This window comes from Toxotes jaculatrix, chromosome 18, assembly GCF_017976425.1.
Source record: "Toxotes jaculatrix isolate fToxJac2 chromosome 18, fToxJac2.pri, whole genome shotgun sequence".
Lineage (NCBI taxonomy): Eukaryota > Metazoa > Chordata > Actinopteri > Toxotidae > Toxotes > Toxotes jaculatrix.
The window spans coordinates 7,088,692-7,108,935 of record NC_054411.1 but is presented as its reverse complement, the minus strand read 5'-3'; the positions used below and the strand labels follow the sequence as shown (position 1 = coordinate 7,108,935).

The 20,244-nt window shown below is 41.8% G+C and overlaps 8 protein-coding genes across 8 annotated transcripts; 4 read left to right on the top strand and 4 right to left on the bottom strand.

The window, feature by feature from the left end:
- Positions 1-57: 57 nt before the first annotated feature.
- LOC121198154 (hemoglobin subunit beta-2) lies at positions 58-735 on the bottom strand. Its single transcript, XM_041062073.1, has 3 exons — positions 623-735; positions 299-521; positions 58-186 (listed from the first exon to the last, which is right to left on the bottom strand). Exons 1-3 carry the CDS (start codon positions 712-714, stop codon positions 58-60), a joined length of 444 nt encoding a protein of 147 aa, XP_040918007.1. The 5' UTR covers positions 715-735.
- A 1,288-nt stretch (positions 736-2,023) lies between these two features.
- LOC121198275 (hemoglobin embryonic subunit alpha-like) lies at positions 2,024-2,689 on the top strand. Its single transcript, XM_041062275.1, has 3 exons — positions 2,024-2,137; positions 2,222-2,429; positions 2,548-2,689. The coding sequence occupies exons 1-3, from the start codon at positions 2,040-2,042 to the stop codon at positions 2,674-2,676; spliced, it is 435 nt and encodes a 144-aa protein (XP_040918209.1). The 5' UTR covers positions 2,024-2,039; the 3' UTR covers positions 2,677-2,689.
- Positions 2,690-3,750: 1,061 nt separating this feature from the next.
- LOC121198152 (hemoglobin subunit beta) lies at positions 3,751-4,409 on the bottom strand. Its single transcript, XM_041062071.1, has 3 exons — positions 4,297-4,409; positions 3,993-4,215; positions 3,751-3,879 (listed from the first exon to the last, which is right to left on the bottom strand). Exons 1-3 carry the CDS (start codon positions 4,386-4,388, stop codon positions 3,751-3,753), a joined length of 444 nt encoding a protein of 147 aa, XP_040918005.1. The 5' UTR covers positions 4,389-4,409.
- Positions 4,410-5,852: 1,443 nt separating this feature from the next.
- Positions 5,853-6,845, bottom strand: LOC121198047 (hemoglobin subunit alpha-B). The gene is made up of 3 exons (XM_041061870.1): positions 6,683-6,845; positions 6,312-6,522; positions 5,853-6,086 (listed from the first exon to the last, which is right to left on the bottom strand). The coding sequence occupies exons 1-3, from the start codon at positions 6,775-6,777 to the stop codon at positions 5,958-5,960; spliced, it is 435 nt and encodes a 144-aa protein (XP_040917804.1). The 5' UTR covers positions 6,778-6,845; the 3' UTR covers positions 5,853-5,957.
- A 1,187-nt stretch (positions 6,846-8,032) lies between these two features.
- LOC121198046 (hemoglobin subunit beta-A-like) lies at positions 8,033-9,104 on the top strand. Its single transcript, XM_041061869.1, has 3 exons — positions 8,033-8,195; positions 8,536-8,758; positions 8,861-9,104. Exons 1-3 carry the CDS (start codon positions 8,104-8,106, stop codon positions 8,990-8,992), a joined length of 447 nt encoding a protein of 148 aa, XP_040917803.1. The 5' UTR covers positions 8,033-8,103; the 3' UTR covers positions 8,993-9,104.
- Positions 9,105-10,256: 1,152 nt separating this feature from the next.
- On the top strand, positions 10,257-11,646 carry LOC121198817 (hemoglobin subunit beta-1-like). Its single transcript, XM_041063146.1, is given in 6 exon segments — positions 10,257-10,643; positions 11,159-11,238; positions 11,241-11,270; positions 11,273-11,379; positions 11,467-11,515; positions 11,518-11,646. Coding segments are annotated over 6 exon segments (435 nt in total). The 5' UTR covers positions 10,257-10,551; the 3' UTR covers positions 11,595-11,646.
- Positions 11,647-14,836: 3,190 nt separating this feature from the next.
- LOC121198244 (hemoglobin embryonic subunit alpha-like) lies at positions 14,837-16,347 on the top strand. The gene is made up of 3 exons (XM_041062238.1): positions 14,837-14,990; positions 15,102-15,309; positions 16,126-16,347. Exons 1-3 carry the CDS (start codon positions 14,893-14,895, stop codon positions 16,252-16,254), a joined length of 435 nt encoding a protein of 144 aa, XP_040918172.1. The 5' UTR covers positions 14,837-14,892; the 3' UTR covers positions 16,255-16,347.
- Positions 16,348-18,370: 2,023 nt separating this feature from the next.
- LOC121198762 (hemoglobin subunit alpha-A) lies at positions 18,371-19,325 on the bottom strand. Its single transcript, XM_041063077.1, has 3 exons — positions 19,162-19,325; positions 18,863-19,070; positions 18,371-18,611 (listed from the first exon to the last, which is right to left on the bottom strand). The coding sequence occupies exons 1-3, from the start codon at positions 19,254-19,256 to the stop codon at positions 18,483-18,485; spliced, it is 432 nt and encodes a 143-aa protein (XP_040919011.1). The 5' UTR covers positions 19,257-19,325; the 3' UTR covers positions 18,371-18,482.
- Between the last annotated feature and the right edge of the window lie 919 nt (positions 19,326-20,244).

The following is a 20,244-nucleotide window of genomic DNA, read 5'->3' as shown; positions in this document are numbered from 1 at the left end:
AAAACAAAGAGACTCTAAACAAATGATCAGCATGTTCTTCTCCTCTGTTGCAGCTCTCTAGTGGTACTGCCTTCCCAGGGAGGACACCACCACGGCCAGGAACTTCTGAAAAGCTGCCTGGACATCACCAGTGAAGTCTTTGCCCAATCGAGCAGCAACCACGATGGTCAGGCAGTCGGCCAGCAGCTGCAAGACAACACAGCATGGATCAGAAAACATCAGCAACATGAGGGGTGAGGCGAAAAAAAAAAGATCCAACATACACAACGACAGTTAGAGTATCTCCACAGACTTATACCTTGAAATTGTCGGGGTCCACGTGCAGTTTCTCGGAGTGCAGCACGCTCAGCTCGGCGTAGGTTTCCTTGATGTTGTCCATGTTCTTCACAGCCCGGTCCAGACCGTGGAGGACAGTTTTTCCGTGAGCTGCAACCATCGGGTTACCAATGATAGCAGCGGCGTTGTAGAGGTTTCCAAAGTTGCCGAAATACCTCTGAGTCCAGGGGTAGACAACCAGACACCTGAGGAAACATGTCAAACACATAAGTGTTACAGGGGTTGGACTGAGAAATGAAATGCGTGTCGAGAAAATGAGCAATGCAGAATAGGAAATGCGTGTCACCTGGAAAGAGCAGCAGGGCCCACGTCTTCATAGTCCATCTTGGCGAAGATGTCCTGGATGGTGGCGCGCTCGAAGTCTGTCCATTCAACCATTTTGTCGGCTGTAGATTTTTTCTTGTGCGGGTCAGAAGATCCTGTGCTCACCGGCACGAGATGCAGCTTTTAAATAAACCCTGTTACCCTCCCAGAGGCATGTGATTGGATGGGCGGTGGGCAGGCACATGTTACTGTTTTGTGGATTTGCGATAATGATAAGAGAAGGGCGAATGTGCACCGCTTAGATTGTTTTCGAGACAGAGGAAAGAGTTATAGTTCTGACCATAAACACCACGCAGCCCCATACAGCCCCAACATTCAGCAATGCAAAGTAATACAAAAGACCTCAGACCCACAATGATTTATATACAAAGTCAATAGGTAACAGATACCAAGTCTTTGTCTTAAGGGGCATTAGTGACATAAAATGTTTACAATATCTCCTGGGGCTTATTTTCCACTTTATTTCTCAATCTATTAGTCAAACAAGCGAAAATTCAAATGATCGCAAGTTGTTCATAGTCTGATAAATGTACAAAGATGACTAAGACAAAATAATGCCTGCCGTGAACCCATCAGTGTGATAACACAGCGAGTACCTGGGACAGCTCCTGAACCCCGGTGACAACCCGGGATCAGCACCTCGGTCAGCGGTCTTTAAATGTCACCGGGGAATATTGAATGATCACATATCAAAAAATGAAAAAGTAAATGAGATAAGAAATGTTGAAGGATCAGCTGGACTGAACAGAGAGCCAGCGGAGAAGGCGGTTCCATTGATCTTCTTCAAATCTTATCTCAGCTGAACACGCAGCCTAATTTTAGCTCAGCTTGGTTTTCAGCACACCGAGAAATGAATGAAGTAAAAGAAAAGAAAAGAAAAGAAAAACTCTGGGAAAAGATACATTAGAGATGCAGTAAATACATTTTAATTTCATGTACATGCTTAAGTACAAGGATATGAATCAAATTTAACTGGACCAGGTACGAAATAAGTTAGTGCTCACAGCCTCTCATCGGTCCTGACCTGACTATAAGTCTACATGTAAAATGCATTGTAAAAAACAGAGACCCATCATTCACTGCGGATCTTATAGAAAATGTACAGTTGAAAGGCATCGTCCTGGTCGCGGCACTGGGCCTCTTTCAGTTCATACACACATTATGCAAGACAGTTTGAGAAGATTGCATCGTTCCGAGAAGCTCCAGTGACACCAAACAAAGATTTCTCTTTATCTCTTGGAGGCTGCATCCTAACGTGGGTCGCCTCATGCAGCCTATCTTGGAGGAGGTCCCGGGTGTGCCCGCTCTGAGTCAAGAATAAAAACCCCCCAACGTCTCTGCTGATCAAGTCATTCCGCAACACTGAATCGACAGGCAAGATGACCAGTCTCACTGCTAAGGACAAGGACACAGTCAAGGCCTTCTGGGCTAAAGTGTCTGGAAAGGCGGAGGACATCGGCAAAGATTCTCTGTCCAGGTAAATATCACAGCATAATGTCTACTGGTGTGACCCGCTCCAACGCTGACTGCATACATGTATTCATTTACATGTTTCCCGCAGGATGCTGATCGTGTACCCGCAGACCAAGACTTACTTCTCCCACTGGAAGGACTTGAGCCCCAGCTCTGCCCCGGTGAAGAAGCACGGGATCACCATAATGGGTGGAGTTGCCGAGGCTGTGGGCAAAATCGACAACCTGACCGCGGGCCTCCTGAACCTCAGTGAGCTGCACGCCTTCACTCTGAGAGTGGACCCTGCTAACTTCAAGGTGCAGAGGCAAAGCTAGTCCTTTATGTGAAGCGTCTGTCCTTAGCACAATTTTACGAATACTGTTTTTAAAATCTTCAGACATGTAACGTTTGTGTGATTAACCTTTATTTTCACAGATCCTCTCCCACTGCATCCTTGTGGTCTTGGCCATCATGTTCCCCAATGACTTCACCCCCGAGGTCCATGTGTCCATGGACAAGTTCCTGGCTGCTCTGGCTCGGGCCCTGGCTGAGAAATACCGATAAACAGCTGGAGAAGATGAGGAAGACTGCAGCATGAGCTTATTCTGCATGATGAATAATAAACGCATGACTGCAAAAACGCAAAACAATGTTTTCATTCTGGTTCTTCTGTCATAATTTGTGTCATTTGTGAGTAGAGGTGAAAAGTGAGAACAATTTTTAAGTCTTTTTACTATTACAAAGACTTAAAAATCAGCAATTCAAATGTCACACTCAACAGAACTGCAACGATTCCGAGGCAAATGGACGAAAAAATTAAGTGGCAACTGTTTTACAAGTCAGATAATCGTTATTCATTTTGACTGCAGCTGAGCCTACTCTGCATAATAACGAAATACATAAATGCAAAAGGGGAAAAACATTTTAAAGCTCTTTTGTGTTGACTTTTGTTATAAGTCAACTGATTCTGAAGTCTGTTAATGACAAGCGTGCTGATAACGGAATTTGAAAATGTTTCCCCAAAGTTTTACAAAACAAAACACTGTAGAAACTCAGTTTTAATCAATATGTAAAAGCATGTAGAGATGATAGGCTAGGCATTGTGGTCAATGCGGTGTTTTTAACAAAATGATTTTAAAAATCCAGTATAAAGAAAAATATAAATATACTATTGTTATTATTATTAAACATGTACGTTTTTACTTTACATAAGGAATAGGCCAAATGAATATTGTTTCTATTATTATGCGTTGTTGTTGCTGCTGCTACAGCTGTTCATTATTAATAGAAATTATACGTCATAATTACTATTTTTCAGATAATAGGTTCAGTGATTTTGTGATCAACAAGTGAGAGTTAAAATTAGGTTGCTCTTCTTTGCTGCATCAGTTTTTACATCTTCTCAGAACTTTAGTCTTCGTCTAAACAATATGACTTTTTTGTTTGTATAGGTGCTGTTTTGTTTTTAATTATTACAGTTACCTCAGAAATATCACATATCCGTGAACTTTCCATTCTAGTCTGAACATCATCACAGGCAACTTATTGAATTTGTTCAATGCTTTATTTGCTTTCGAGACAAAAACAAAGAGACTCTAAACAAATGATCAGCATGTTCTTCTCCTCTGTTGCAGCTCTCTAGTGGTACTGCCTTCCCAGGGAGGACACCACCACGGCCAGGAACTTCTGAAAAGCTGCCTGGACATCACCAGTGAAGTCTTTGCCCAATCGAGCAGCAACCACGATGGTCAGGCAGTCGGCCAGCAGCTGCAAGACAACACAGCATGGATCAGAAAACATCAGCAGCATGAGGGGTGAGGCGAAAAAATAAAAGATCCAACATACACAACGACAGTTAGAGTATCTCCACAGACTTATACCTTGAAATTGTCGGGGTCCACGTGCAGTTTCTCGGAGTGCAGCACGCTCAGCTCGGCGTAGGTTTGCTTGATGTTGTCCATGTTCTTCACAGCCCGGTCCAGACCGTGGAGGACAGTTTTTCCGTGAGCTGCAACCATCGGGTTACCAATGATAGCAGCGGCGTTGTAGAGGTTTCCAAAGTTGCCGAAATACCTCTGAGTCCAGGGGTAGACAACCAGACACCTGAGGAAACATGTCAAACACATAAATGTTACAGGGGTTGGACTGAGAAATGAAATGTGTGTCAAGAACAATGCGTGTCACCTGGAAAGAGCAGCAGGGCCCACGTCTTCATAGTCCATCTTGGCGAAGATGTCCTGGATGGTGGCGCGCTCGAAGTCTGTCCATTCAACCATTTTGTCGGCTGTAGATTTTTTCTTGTGCGGGTCAGAAGATCCTGTGCTCACCGGCACGAGATGCAGCTTTTAAATAAACCCTGTTACCCTCCCAGAGGCATGCGATTGGATGGGCGGTGGGCCGGCACATGTTACTATGTTGTGGATTTTGCAACAATGATAAGAGAAGGGCGAATGTGCACCGCTTAGATTGTTTTCGAGACGGAAATAGAAACAAAAGTTTTAGTGGTGGTTCAGAATGAATATCTGTCTTTGTCCAGTGACAGCATAAAATTCACCTGCGTTCTAACTGATGTAGTTTCAAATAAGAATGGAAATATATTGTGGGCGTGAATATGAGAAGTGTTATATGCTTTAATATAAGATATATGTAGTTGTAGTGTCCACAGAATGAAGCAATATGACTCAGACTTCTGCTAATTCACGTCAAATCACCAGCAGAGGGCGCTTCAGTCAAGGATCTCATAGACACTTCTACTACTACTACCACTACTTCTCTTACAGTAGTCATACATTATCCCCTAGTCAGTGTGAGCCCTGTGACAGCATCTAAGACAAAACTGCTGTCTGCACTGTAAACTCGCATCTCATCAGCCCATATCAGTTGGTTGTTTTTCCTTCAGCAACCTTTTCTTTACATTTCACCATAACACACTGATGGTATCATGTGTCCTTTGGATTTTACGTTGGTGTCTGTTGCTATTTTCACTTTTTGTCATTTCTGACTTCAGGTTGTGTATCCTTACATCAGCTGTGAACTTGTCCTGTCAACGATGGTTCCCAAGATACCCACAATGCGGAGGTCTGGTGAAAGATGCGGTGGGACGGCAGATATGTCCAGCTGAGCGTGATGCGCTCTGAGAGGCTCCATATGGAGGTATGTTTTGTGCAAGACCAGATCACCAACCGGATAAAGTGTGGGCCAAAACCAGCCAACACATGCCCTATGTTTGACTTTGTTTGACCTAATTTGATTTTTAATTTCCTCGTGCACCTAAAACATAAGGTACTCATATTATAAATTAACAAATGGTCCTGTCATATGGCCCTGGTCCTGTACAATATCTTAAAAATACTGGCTAAATGTTAGCTACATGTGGGATACCATCTGATGTGGTCCAATATCCCCAGTTACACAGGGAATATTTATGTACATTTAAGTGTTTTCAAAAGTGTGTGTCACTCTGCTTTGTTCTTGTCATCAAATCGGAGGGACTGTTACGACCTCAACACACATGGTTATGATAACTTGTCCTTGTACTTGTATTATGTGGTTTAAACTGACCAGTCTGATGAAGAAATTTTAGGTGCAAACTATTGATTACTACTGCCATGACTTTAAGAAATAAAACGAAGGCTGAATGAGGCATCACAGATAACTGCTTCGGAAAAATACATTTTCGACACAAGGACCAGTTTTTTTTTTTCCAGACAAAGCTAAAAAGAAACAGACAGGTGGACATCTTTTATATTTGTGATTTTATTGAGCCCCTACATATCAACAGGGTTGTTGACGCTGTCGGATCACTCGCCACATGTGGGCAGTCGTTGCTTCTGCGTTGCTGGAGCTTAACGGTACCTCTCTGACAGAGCAAAAGCCAGGTTCTGCAGGAACTTGTCAACGGAGACGTGGACCTCTGGGGTGAAGTCTGCAGGGAAGTACATGGCCATGACCAAGATGATGTTGTGGGCCAGGATCTGCGATTGTGCAAGAATGCAGAAATTAGAAGGGGGCACCAATTAAAAGCATCATTTGAGAATGAGAGTCTGCACGAAATTCCGGTGACTTAATTGGACAGGTGCTCGTTTACTTGGAAAGACCAGAAGAGCTAAATATAATTTAATATGTTCATGCTGTGCGGTTGACATTTGTATTTAAGGACTTTAACGACCTCTCCTGACACGTTTCCGTTACACTCTTACCTTAAAGTTGGCGGGATCCACCCGGAGCTTGAAAGCGTGCAGCTCACTGAGGGCGCTCAAGGCACCGGTGAGATCATCAATGTTTTTGACGGCTTTGCCCACGGCTCCCATGATGACTGCACCATGTTTCTTCACTTGTGCGTTCTGAGGGTTCAGATCAGAGCCCCAGTGGGAAAAGTAGGTCTTGGTCTGCGGGTAGGCAACCAGCATCCTATAGAATAAAATAAATACATAAATCGTCATCAGTGACAAATGAGAAAATAATTCAATATCTTATGTATGTTCCTCACTATACACTGAGCCTCATTAGGATGCATTGAAGCAATTTCACATTTATAGTAGCATGCATGACATATTGTTTATGTATGTACCTGCCCAGAGCTTCACCGCCAAGTTCGCCGGCCTTCCCTTCAGCCTTGGCCCAGAAATTCTTCACCACGGTCTTGTCTTTCGCTGAGAGACTCATGGCTGCCTTGGAGTTTTCAGGAAGTGAGAGAGAATATGGATCAAAAGATGTTGTTGAAGTGGATTTGTCACAGCGTCTTTATATCAAACCAAATGGTACCACGCCCATGTATCAAATCCAAACCACGCCTCTGATAAAGAAACAGCTCGATGTTTTCATTGCCAGTTTCATTTGATAAAAGTTACCACTCCCCAAATATCACGTAACTGTCACTGTCAGTGATGGTGACTTGGATCAAATTCCGCAATTTTGGAGACTGCCTTGTGGGTAGGTCTACAAATATGCTAAAGTCAAGATTTGAAAACATAAATGACTGATAAGCCAGTGTGGAAGGCAATAAACCGTTCTCTCTTTCTCATATCTGCAAAAACACCTTAGAATAAAGTCGTAAGTATGAGAAAAAAAAATCACAACATGTAGGAGATTATTATGTATCGAGGAAAAATATATGTATATGTATAGAAAATATATATGTATATTCAGAGAGTCAATTTCTCTTTTTTGGTTGAATGGATTGGAAATTGTTTCAGAGAGGTGTTGAAGTTGTATGATCATTTTAGAGGCTGCAGTTTGTGGTGCTGTTGATTTGTATTATATTTTATCCAGATTCAGAAAGCAATTTAAGGCACATTGAGCAGCAAGAGGTGGAAAAACACGACACTTAAAATAAAAATAGAGCAACACACAATATAAACAAAAGCTATGCAAAGTGGATAAAGTGCAGACAGGCTAAGTGTAAACTGGAATTACAAGGATTATATATTTACATGTTATTGCAGAGGTATGGATTATAAATCGTAATAAATGGGTATGTGTGTGCAGGTGTGTTATTATAACAGTGAGGATAGGCTGGGCGGGTCATCAGCACCACAAACTACAACCTCCGAAATGACCACACAGTTGAAGCAACACCTATTTATTATAACCTTCATCAAAGTAGAACTTGCAAGATTGTTGTATTAGATTGCAAACTGGCAACTGAGTGTACGTAGGTTTGCAGTTGAAATCTCCTTAAAATAAGAGTTATAGTCTATCTTAACGGGCTTCTTAGATGCCCTTATCTAAATCATCTTTAAAAATAAAAAATTCATTCCAATTAACGTCATCCCGCTGGATTGGCACTGATCTCTGCCAATTTACCGACGTAAATGAGTGGACGTCAATAAACGCAGGACGCGGTTTGTCTAATCAGATGCTTCCCGGACTTGGAGGCGGGGCATTCAGTAATGAATAAAAATTGAAATCTCACACATTAGTATTCAGAAAAAGGCTTGTGATCAGAGAACTCGTTTGACAGAAGTCGCAGGAGACTTTCACACCGTCAACATGGTTGAGTGGACAGATGCTGAGCGCTCCGCCATCACTTCCCTGTGGGGAAGCATAAATGTGGCTGAAATTGGACCCCAGGCTCTGAGCAGGTGACCTGTCTATCCAGTTGGATTCATAGATGAAGATTTATGTGTTATTATATGTAATATTACTGTAAGTTTCTTTTGGTGAGAGCTCAATGTATTTATCCGTAAGCCGAGACAAATGTATTTACATAGCCTTTTAAAACCCCAGCTGATACAAGTTTATTATTATTATTATTATTAGAAGTAGTAGTAGTAGTAGTAGCAGTACTAGAAGTAGTATTAAAATGAAGGTAGTTTTCATTGAACTTTATGTCCTCTTTGATGTCATTGTGGGCCAGGTCATTGTTTTGTTGTCCCTTTGGGAACTTTTATTTATGTGTCCTCATGATTCGTGTCCTTTCAGGCTTCTGATCGTATATCCGTGGACTCAGAGACACTTCACATCCTTTGGCAACCTGTCCACCAACGCCGCCATCCTTGGAAACCCTAAGGTGGCCGAGCACGGAAAGACAGTGATGGGTGGGCTGGAAAATGCTGTTAAGAACATGGACAACATCAAGAGTACCTACGCCAACCTGAGCGTGATGCACTCCGAGAAGCTCCATGTGGATCCTGATAACTTCAGAGTACGTGGCCATCTCTGACTCTGCCTGCTCTCCTCTCCTCTTTGGTTCTGTGGTGATTGTTTCCTTTAACGCAACCCTGTCTGTTGTTTTTTCTCATTTTAGGTCCTTGCTGAGTGCATCAGTGTGTGTGTGGCTGCCAAGTTTGGCCCCTCCGTCTTCACCGCTGATGTCCAGGAGGCCTGGCAGAAGTTCCTGGCTGTGGTCGTCTCTGCCCTGGGCAGACAGTACCACTGAGGGTCTGGAGACGCAGTTCCCTAAATACGTGCAGCAGTCTTACAAGTGCTCCTGAAATGTTCCGCCTTGTAACTGTTGACAAATCCACGAAATAAAAGTCAAATTAAATGCATCTGTTTGTGTGTGATTGCTTGTAAAAGTAAACAAAACAAGTAAATGTATCTCATAAAAATGTAGATGAATTATTGTTTTTTTTAAATCCTGCAAGCAAATGATTATATCATTCCTGCGTAATTCTGTCTCCTGTACTCAACTTAGTTGTCCTCTGCATGGAAGGTTTGAAAACAATAACAACGCATTATTGGTTAATGTAAACGTGTGGACATGTGTGTCTACTTAGAGCTACTGCCTCAAACAGAAGCCAAACCCTTTAATTCATTTTACCTCAGTGGTCGTGTTGCTGGGTTTCACTATCGATTTATGTTACAAAGATTTAAGTAAATTCAACTCATCTATCCATGTAAGTGGGAGGAAATAAATAAATGTGTGTGTGTGTGTGTGTGTGTGTGTGTGTGTGTGTGTGTGTGTGTGTGTGTGTGTGTGTGTGTGTGTGTGTGTGTGTGTGTGTGTGTGTGTGTGTGTGTGAGTGAGCAGCTAGCTTTGTCTGTGGATCAAGGTGTGTTTTGGTCATGGATATGAAAAATGGACTGGACTGGACTAAACTACATTAGCATCCATAATTTGATGAGCTCGTATTGGAGGGGGGGAAAAGTTGTTCCAGGTTTTCTGGCTTCTTTAAAATGTCTGTGCAAGTTCCAGTTGCCTGGCTTCTGATCTTCACCTGTTTAGACCTTGCTGGTCTCAGGTGCGGTAGTCTTAATTTATTGATAATGGTATTTAACAAAAAAAAAAAAAAAAAAATCGTGCGTGCAACGGATAAAAAATTGTTGATGTAAAGACATGAACATGAAATGTTTAGAGCTGAAAACTGAAGTGTCTGTACTTCATGTTACCATACACCTCTTCCACTGCTTATTCTGCTTGTCATCAGATATACATGTCTGTCTGTCTGTCTGTCTATCTATCTATCTATCTATCTATCTATCTATCTATCTATCTATCTATCTATCTATCTATTTCTATGAGTTCACCTGAGGACATGACATGAACGTCTGTCACGGTCCGAAGACGCTGCATGAAAAGGCAGCTTTAATGAAGTGCTAATGAGCGGACCTTTCGATCATTTATTTGGGCGGAGGGAGCCTGAATGTTCAGATAATGAAGGTTTAGCATAATCTAACTTTAACAGCTTCTGGCAAGTAGCTGGTGGTCACAGCGGAGCCAAGGGGAAAGTGGAGAGTTGACGTAAAATGTTTATGTGAAAAGCGTTTTTTATGAATGTCAGGCCATCGCTGGGCATTGCCACTGTTTTACACATAACATCAGGTGCATCAGTAACACGGTGCTGATTCTGACAGCTACTCTACTCACAGCCGTCATCATCATCCTTTAGTGTGTGCACTGAACTCAGACGCCCACTCGTCATTGCAGGTCACCGGTCACTCCTCAGTTTGATGCGTGGAGACAGGAGGTGGCTGTAAGCTGATCGCACCGATGTCATGGTTAAGTGGACTGAAAAGGAGCGCAGCACGGTCAGAGCTGTTTGGGAAAAAGTGAATATCGACGAGGTTGGACCAGACGCTTTGGCGAGGTACAGGATGTGATTTCGAATAAATTTTCTATCATCTGGTCAAGAATACAGGCCGAGTTTACAGGCTTTTTATGTACTGCTGGCCTGACTGATGAGTACAAATGTGCGTTTGAATGTTGTTTTCTTTTAAGTGTGACACTAAACTGACAGGATTTACTGTTTACTTAAGATTTAAGTTCAAAAGATCCTTTCATAATGAACCATTTATTTACCACTTGTAGGTTGCTTTGTCTTTTCTGCAACATTGCACGTAATAATAATATGTAATAATAATAATAATCCTCATCTGTGTTGGCAAGAGACGAGTCTCTCTTGGCTAAGTAAAACCAAGCAATTACGAATTTGACTTTGAGAGATACAGTAATGCTTGATTAAAATGTTGGTGCGTTTTAAGGATTTTAGAATTTGTTGTTTAAAACTATGATTGTATGTTTTTAGTTTAGTTCAGGTATGTGAACTATTTAAAAAAAAACTGTATTTACAACGCAACATAACTGTATCCTTCTCCCTGACAGAGTTCTGATCGTCTACCCTTGGACCGAGAGGTATTTCGGTACATTTGGAGATGTCTTCACTGCGACTGCTGTTTTGAATAACGCAAAGTAGAAGCCCACGGAAAGGTGGTGCTGTGGGCGTGGACAAAGCAGTGAAGAACATGGACAACATCAGAAGCGTATATGCTGGTCTGAGCCGGCACCACTACGAAAAACTCCAAGTGGACCCCGATAACTTCAGAGTAGGAAATACTTGTCCTCGGGTATTTCATCAATACAGCCTCGTACAGGCAGCCTGGTTTCATGGTGTGTTTCTGGTTTTTCCTCAGCTGTTGGCCGACTGCATCACCATTGCCATCGCCTGCAAACTCAAGAGCGCCTGGACCCTCAGGTCCAAGCCACTTGGCAGAAGTTTCTCTCTGCAGTGGTCGATGCGATGAGCAGCCAGTACAACTGAAGAGCCGAGCAAACCCAGAAGGAGAAAATAAATAAATACTTTATTTAAACAAGGTATCACCCAAGCATTTCAATATTTCTTGTGTTAAAGAAATGCGAGAATAATTCTTTCTTTGTTTATAGAATTACTTTCTTTTACAACTTTCACACGATGAAAGTTGTAAAAATTAGAGGATGTGAACATTTAATCTCATCAAACTGTCAAAGGTCTACAAGTACACCTCACATCCCAAGACTGTTGTCATGACAACACACCGTTGTGCATGGGGGAGATGTAAGATCCAAATCAGATCATGTCTAATGTTGATATATTATTGAGTAGTAATGAAACAGTGAGAACAGACTTTGACTTTGATTGCTCCAACCAGCGTCTGTCACTGTTTTGTTTTTGTTTTTGTTTTTGTTTTTTTTTTAGGGAAAAATGAGTCGTGTCATGTCATGTAGATGGGTGCACTGTGAGCGCAGATGCATTAAAAGACAGGAGACAAAATGTGGTTTCAGAGCTTTATTGTCTTGGGGAAGGTGATAAGGAGGTCGGGGGGGGGGGGGGGGGGGGGGGGGGGGGGCTGACTGCAGAGACTGCAGGTTGTAAGAAAAACACCAAACCACCAGACAGGCTTGTTTTCCTAAAGAAGAACATGAAACAGGGAATCCCAAACACACACACAATTGCTGTCAGTAATTAAACGTTCAGTCCATGATCTGGAGCTGCCCTCTAGCGTAGTTGTTAATCAATGCATGTTTAGGGACGGGATGACCTGGGGAAGCTCACTGTGACCTCTGACCGCTGCTCCTTTCACGTTATACCCCTTATATCTCAGAAATGATTCATGCTGCTCCCTGGGAGCTGGTTTACCTGAATCATTATATTCAAATAGCTGAAGACCACAGCACTGCTTGCAATACATAAATATCCCTTCTCCACCAAAATAATATTGGAGAAGAGACAGGAGTTTGCAGGTCCACAGGAGGGCGCTCCAACACTATCAAACGAGGCCAAGTGTCTGTGATCATCTCTTGTGTGCTTCGTGGGGTTTAACGCTCAACACGGTTAACATGCAAATAAATTTAGCTCATATTAATTACAAGAACGTTATTATTATTGTTGTTGTTGTTGTTGTTGGGTTAGGGTCTTTTGACATATGCATGCTTTCAGCATAATGTTTCTGAACTCAGAATTCACATTGTTTTATCTGTTTTACTTTAAAACATCACTGATATAAACAGAATGAGAAAATTTTACAAACCTAAATTTAACTGTCTATGGTGTTAGCTTCTGAACCGTGGCACCTGTTGATCATTTTGGCGGTTGTACTGGGTCCTGTCTCCGTGTTTTGGATTTTCACGGATCGTGCAAACATCTAAATCACTGCGTGGGGCTTGGCTGGGTTACTGCCAAGAGTACTAACGTCATATAGTAGAGAAATCAGACTTTCTTTATCGAGGGAAAGGGATTGAGAGAAAAACCCTAAATACACGAGCGCGTCTTGACTTCTCGACATAGAAAATGTTTTTGCATGTTACGCACGACAAAGTCTGTGGACAAGGAAAGCACTGGTCTCTGTAGCTGCGTTAGGACAAATAATTCTAATAATATTTAAAAAATATATATATATACTCGCAGTTTTTTTTCCCAGGCGAATGGGATTCGGTGTTTCATGTCAAAAAGCTGTGTGGAAATCTAACAAGAATTTAAAAAAAAAAAAAAAAAAAAAAACCTGTGTGACTGGAAAAAGTGCAAAGTTAAGTAAGAGTGTGAGTAGTTCTACTGAGCCACTGCGTCGTGTGTTCCTCACAGAGAAGAAATAGGTCTACTGCGAGAGACTGTGTGGGTTAAAGTCGTGTTACAATACACTGCTTGGCGAATGAGAAGATATCTCTCGTTACGGCGTTAGTGGGTGGTCGAATAGATTTTACCTGGCAAAAGTGAGAGGTCAATTAGACCTCTGCAGTGACACAGCTGTCCGTGCGCCCATGGTGTTCTCTGACAGTGTGTGACTGTCTCTCCAGATGTGAACCGCAGCCCATTGTTTCACGCCCTCGTCCCTTAACTCTCCGCCCAGAGACAACTGAGCCGAATCTGCTGGTAGAGTGTTTGTGACCAGTGTGAGCATAAATAAGCATAAAAACATAACCCGAGACGGTTTTTAATGAGAAGATTACACATGTCCAATAAGATGAGCGTTATAAATGAGAGCCATTGTGATTTGTGGATTAATCATGAAGTCCCAATGGCTGTCCACAGTCCAATAAAGCTTTGACCCTAAGAAAATAGCTCTACTGAGCCCGTATTAGACACCCAGGTAATCGATAAATCCGTTATGCAATTCATTGAAACAGAGTGAAATTACAACTGTTGCCGCAGTTTGTATCAGTAAGGTTACCACATAGCCTGCTCTAAGAATTATCTTGCCCCCCCCCCCCCCCCCCCCCCCCCCCCCCCACCCCTCAGAGCGGATCCACCCTTTGCTCGTTTTAGATAAACCATAGAAACACACCATGCTTTGGCAGCAAACGTCACCGCAAATGACCCCAGTCATCGTCTTGGTATCAGCTGATAAGTAAATCCTTTAATATTAATTAATTGCAGAGCCTTTGATTTGAAATCAGTCTGAATGGGACCGCGACAGGTGTTTACATAGAACATATTTAATTTTTCATACAAACGTCTGTATTTTTTTATTTTATTTTTTTTTTCATACAAAAAGACCTTTGTCACATCTGTTCTCTGAGTCACATTATTTTGGTGCTGACTCAGTCGTTTGGTTTTTAATGTGTTATGTTTTGGTGACCTGCTGCAAACAGGCCCAAGGTTCGCCTGTTTACAGGGAGATGTACTACTTTAGGGTCGTGTCACGAAGCATATTTCCAGGTTGCCACTAATCTGAAAGAAACAAAAAGTATTAACCTCGCACACAGGAGCCCATGTTGCTTACTAAGCATTATAAATAAATAAATTTCCAGTTTAATGCTGTAACACTTATAAGCTGCTACAAACTGCTTTTTTACAGCACCTTACCGGAAAATTGCTTTAGATTTTTAATGGTTTGCAGACTGAACAGACTGAATTTTCAGAGTTTCGTCTTTTATAAAAGACCGGCCGTTGTGAGAAGTTTTTTTTGTGTGTGTATGTTTATCTCGTGCAAGCTGCAACATATCATTTGGATCCCATCCAAATGCCACGCAGCCTATCTCGGAGGTGGCCCGGGTGTGCCCATGCCCTGGTCCCTACTATATAAAACCCCCAGGGTCTTGGCTGGTCGCGGTATTCAACTTCAACCAAACTATCAACTCTCAAGATGACCTCTCTCACTGCTAAGGACAAGGACACAGTCAAGGCCTTCTGGTCTAAAGTGTCTTCCAAGGCTGAGGACATCGGCACTGACGCTCTGTCCAGGTAAATATGACCCAAAGTGACTGATACATTCTGCTGCTAAAATGCTGTCGTTTTTTCCCCCATCAGTTTATTACCTACTGAAATATTCACTTACTCGCATTTATTACCCAGGATGCTGGTGGTGTACCCCCAGACCAAGACTTACTTCTCCCACTGGAAGGACTTGAGCCCCGGCTCTGCCCCGGTGAAGAAGCACGGAGCCACCGTGATGGGTGGAGTTGCTGATGCTGTGACCAAAATCGACAACCTGGCCGCTGGTCTCCTGAACCTCAGTGAGCTGCATGCCTTCACCCTGAGAGTGGACCCTGCTAACTTCAAGGTAAATGTGACTGACACGTGGCTGGGTTTCTGAAACGCCTTTTTTTGTTTGTTTCTTTTAGTTTTTGCTTTATAGGTCACACCAGCGTTTGAAGTGAAACACTGTGTGTTAAGGATACTTACCTTTCACCTACGGGTGTTTAAATCCATGCTGGGTGAGCAGGAATTGTGGCTCTCCGTTTGTCGTCCTGCACTGTCGAAAAATCTTAAAACCGTGCAGATAAAAAGGCCAGCAGTCCTTCTCTGGTCGCCCACTATAGGTGTGAACATCCTCACACACCCTTAAAACGGAAGGTCAGCACGTTACTGCCAGCCACTGCTTAATTTGATTCTGTAAACTAGAGACTTATGTTAGGCTTTTTGATGGAACTACGCGCTCACTGTCCATGGTGCTGAACGACGAAATTATTTTTAAGCAGCTAGACTAAAATGAACCTTGTAATACATCGAAGTCTCATCTTCTATCGTGTTTGGGTTTATATGTGTTACTTAAAGAGAGTTTAGGACAAAGGTTTTAAGAAAAATAAGTTGTCTCTTATCAAAGAAAGAAAATGGTGTCATATAGGTGAGGTGGGTCTGGAGGGAGAGCTCACAGGGCGCAGCAGCATATGAGGATAGTTATAGATGCAGCAGTTCTCAGTGGTCTCAGAGGGAATCTGAATGTTAGTGATGTGTAGCAAATGTTGGTTTCAGCGCAAATCCTTTTTATTTCTAGATCTCGTTGAAAACACTACTTGTGCCTTTTGGTTGTCTGATGCCTCATGTCTGATCTTTCCCTGTGGACTGGCCATTAGCTGTCATTATCCTCTTTTCACAGATTCTGTCTCACAACATCCTTGTGGTCTTGGCCATCATGTTCCCCAAAGACTTCACCCCCGAGGTCCATGTTGCCATGGACAAGTTCCTGGCTGCCCTGGCCCGTGCCCTGTCTGAGAAATACCGATAAACTGCAAACGGGAGCAGGAGCAGATGACGGACAGCAGCGTGTGCTTGGATATTCTCTGTCAGTCTGATTAATGATGATGAATAAATGATCAAATGCAATCAAACTGCCATGCCTGTTTGTGTGGCTCAGTGAATTTCTCATTCAGGGGTCAATTATGAAGGTTTCAAGTGAGGTTAAGTGAGGTTAAGAGCGTGTCAACATGTCAGCATTTCTATTTATACCTGCTATATACAAAATCAAACAGCACAATGTTTTTTTTCCTGCAACTTCCAAAGAAGCATCACGAGACAGGGTAAAGAAAATGTATTTAACTCTGCCGGAATTCATTTAGAAGAAATCTGACGAACCCTTGCACACAAAACTGTGAGAAATGCAGTTAACTGTATATCTGCGCTACTTCTACTTCAATTTTTTGGGACCTTTTCCGGTATAAACACCAAAATTTGTCCTCATGGGGAGCAAAGCCCGATCCAGTGAGGCAAAGTGCCACCTCTGGGGTCCTGGTTAAGGTCAGGGGTCAAGTGTGAGTTGAGGTTAAGGTTAGGGTTAGTGTTTAGTACTGAGTAGTGAATGCGATGCCCTAACAAGGATAGCTGCGAACTCGTGGTGTGTGTGATGCCTCCATCCTTGCGCACAGTCTTACACACACAACACACAAACACTCATGTGCACATCACAGCTTGTGTATATCCTTTGCCCCACTATGTTTCAGATGTAAAATTACACACCATGATAACATATTGAAACTGGACAGTCTGCATGATGAGTCCGTGTATTTTTCCTATTCGTTGTGCTTATAATACTAATGAATTTTACTTGAAGTGAAAATCGTAGTGCAGGACTGCTTTTACATGAATCTGATTTTTCACATCGTGGTTTTGATCCAAATCTGCGACCACAGAACATACGTACGTCGTAAACAAGTCTGTCACAGTAGTAATTTTAACTGAGCAAATATTGTGAAATTTTAATGTAGGCCTATATTTCTCGCTAGAACTATCATCAAAATGTTTTTTTTCATGTCCAAACTATCTTGAAATAATGCATTTTCCACTGAGAATGAAAGCAATGGCCGTCATGTTTTTATTTTGAGAAGACTACTGCAAGCAGCCACATAGGAAAAAAAATGGGACAAATAAAATCGTGAACATTTCACAATTTTCAGGCCTTCACTGTGAGTTTTCTCACGGAAGTAATAAATCCAGTAGAGGGCGCTCGTGTACGACAGGAAGCGCTGAAAGCTGCATGACTGGGCTCATGATGCTCATGATGAGGACACCGCAGGCTGTCTCACCAAACGGAATGGTTATCAGCCAGTGTAAAATCACAGCTGATAAATGTCCTTCTTCGAGCCCAGTTTAGCCTTTGCATGCATCAGAAAGCCCAACGCTTGCACATACACAGTGCAAGCTCAAATACATTTCTGTATTACCTATCATATTTTCCATTTGACTAAATCTCAATCCTCCACAAGTTTAAAAATGTCCTATATATTTGTGGCCCTATTTTGTTGAAGGCCATTTCATGTCATCCACAGATCCAAAAGTTTCCATCACAGCTCACTGATGATGTTGCGTAACGCAGGATCCGGAATGAATGTGCCACAGATATGTAGCTGCCCATGAAACCATACTGCACACATTCAGACATTTAAGTCTTTTACGATGTGGTGATCACATTGTCTCTAGAATGTGCTCTGAAGTTGACTATGTGCAACAAAATGGTGGCTTATTTTACCCTATTGTTCCTTTATGAGCCAAACCATTTTCAAAATAAAGCACGTAATACCTTTATTTCAATGCATTTATTCATTATAAAGCAATGATTTACAATGGACGATTTTTAATTGCACGTAAAATGATGAGTGGCTCAAGCCCCAACCATCATTCATTAATCCCACCAGAGGTTGTAAAAAATTGAATTGAATTGTAACGCCATTGAATCTATGTTACCATGAAAACAATACTAATCAAATCACATTTCAAAGCAATGTGTTGAGTTTTATTGTTATTTTATAAATTGTATGTGTGTGCATAGGCTAGACATGCTGAAGGTGTGTGGTGTGGGGGGCTGATTAGACCACGAAGGAAAGAAAAAAGAGACGCACATCGGGACATTTTACATGTATTCAATTTATTCACAAAGCCCTTCCATTTTAAAAGGGACTTTGACATCGTTGTGGATGACATGCAGCTTGTGTGCAGTCGATGCTCCTGGATCGCCGGAGTTTAGCGGTATCTCTCAGACAGAGCAAGAGCCAGGTTCTGCAGGAACTTGTCAAAGGAGACGTGGACCTCTGGAGTGAAATCTGCGGGGAAGTACATGGCTGAAACCAAGATGATGTTGTGGGCCAGGATCTGCCATTGTGCAAGAAAAACAAACAAATTCAAAGTCAGCAACGAGGAAAAAACGTAGATCTTGATTTAAAAAAAAATAGATAAATTGTTATGAGATAAATGAAAATTTACTATTTTGATAAAGAAAACATGCGCAATATCTGGCAGCATTTTATAGCCTATGGATCCTGGGCTAATAATGACCTGATGTGCATTTAATTCAGTCCACAGTGGGATCACTGCTGTATTGGTCGTTCCTACACCGAACTTACCCTGAAGTTGGCAGGATCCACTCTGAGCTTGAAGGCATGCAGCTCGCTGAGGCTGGTGAGGGCACCCACAAGGTCATCAATCTTTCCGACGGCATCTCCAACCGCTGCCATGATGGTTGCACCATGCTTCTTCACCTGTGGGGAGTCAGGACTCAGGTCCGCCCAGTGTGAAAAGTAGGTCTTGGTCTGCGGGTATACAGTCAGCATCCTGTCAAACAAGGATGGAACAAAGAAGAATTAATTAAATGAAAAATGAAAAACATCTGAGTTCGTGGACAAGGAGAAGAAAGAAAGCTCACCTGCCGAGAGCCTCACCCCCAACGTCGGCGGACTTCGCGCTCAATTTTTCCCAGAAGGACTTCACCACGGCCTTGTCTTTTCCAGAGAGACTCATGTCTGACTTTTCCTCAAGTTGCCTTAACTGAAAGAAAAAATATTCAGATATAATGATGCTGGTGAAGTTGATTCGTAACCGTCTTTTTTTATATCAAACCAAATTGCACCACACCCCGGTATCAATCCAAACCACACCTCCGTGATAAACACTGCCAGAAGTTTCCAAGACAGTATCTAAGATAAAAGTAACCCCTCCCTTTTCTATATTTTTATGAGTTATTTATTTTACATAATTTAAAATATAATTGATTTAAAGTTGACTGCAGAGACTTTGGAAAACACTACAGTAATTTAGTGGAATCAATTATTAATTTCTCCTTAACTTAATGTAAATATAGAAGTTTTATTAATTTCATATTAATTTAACTTTCAATATCTAATTTTAACTATGATGAAGGTTAGTACTGGATTCAGTCCCAACCCGGGTACACTTAAAATTCAACAAAGTCATTGATAGCAGCCTCATGTCCTCTACTTGGACATGTAGGTTTTCAAAGGAAACAGACAACAAAATATAAAAATAAATAGATAAAAACAAAAATGAAAAAAGTCATGAAAATAATGACAGTGCACAAACTGCACGACAAAGACGAACAATTGCAACAAACTAAAAGTGTCCTGATAATGGACAGTGTGACAACCGTGAGCGTGAGTGCACATTTAAAATTTAAAATGAAAATTGTTTTTATGAAAACAACATATTTGATTTAATGAAGGCTAAAGATCAGTGAAAGAGAGCACAATCTATTTATAGGCGTTATTAATGGACGTTTAAAGACATTATGTAAACATTTTGCAACCTTTAATTAAGGAACTGTTGCACACAATTCACCTTTAACCTTCTTTAGCTTTCAGGTTTATTTATATATTAATTATAGCATGTCTCATCGCAGTTTATCAATCTTGGCAATAATTTGCATGTTATTCTTATCAGTATTTTTTTCCAGTACTGGCAAAGATCCCCTCTAAATCGTTACAGGTAACTG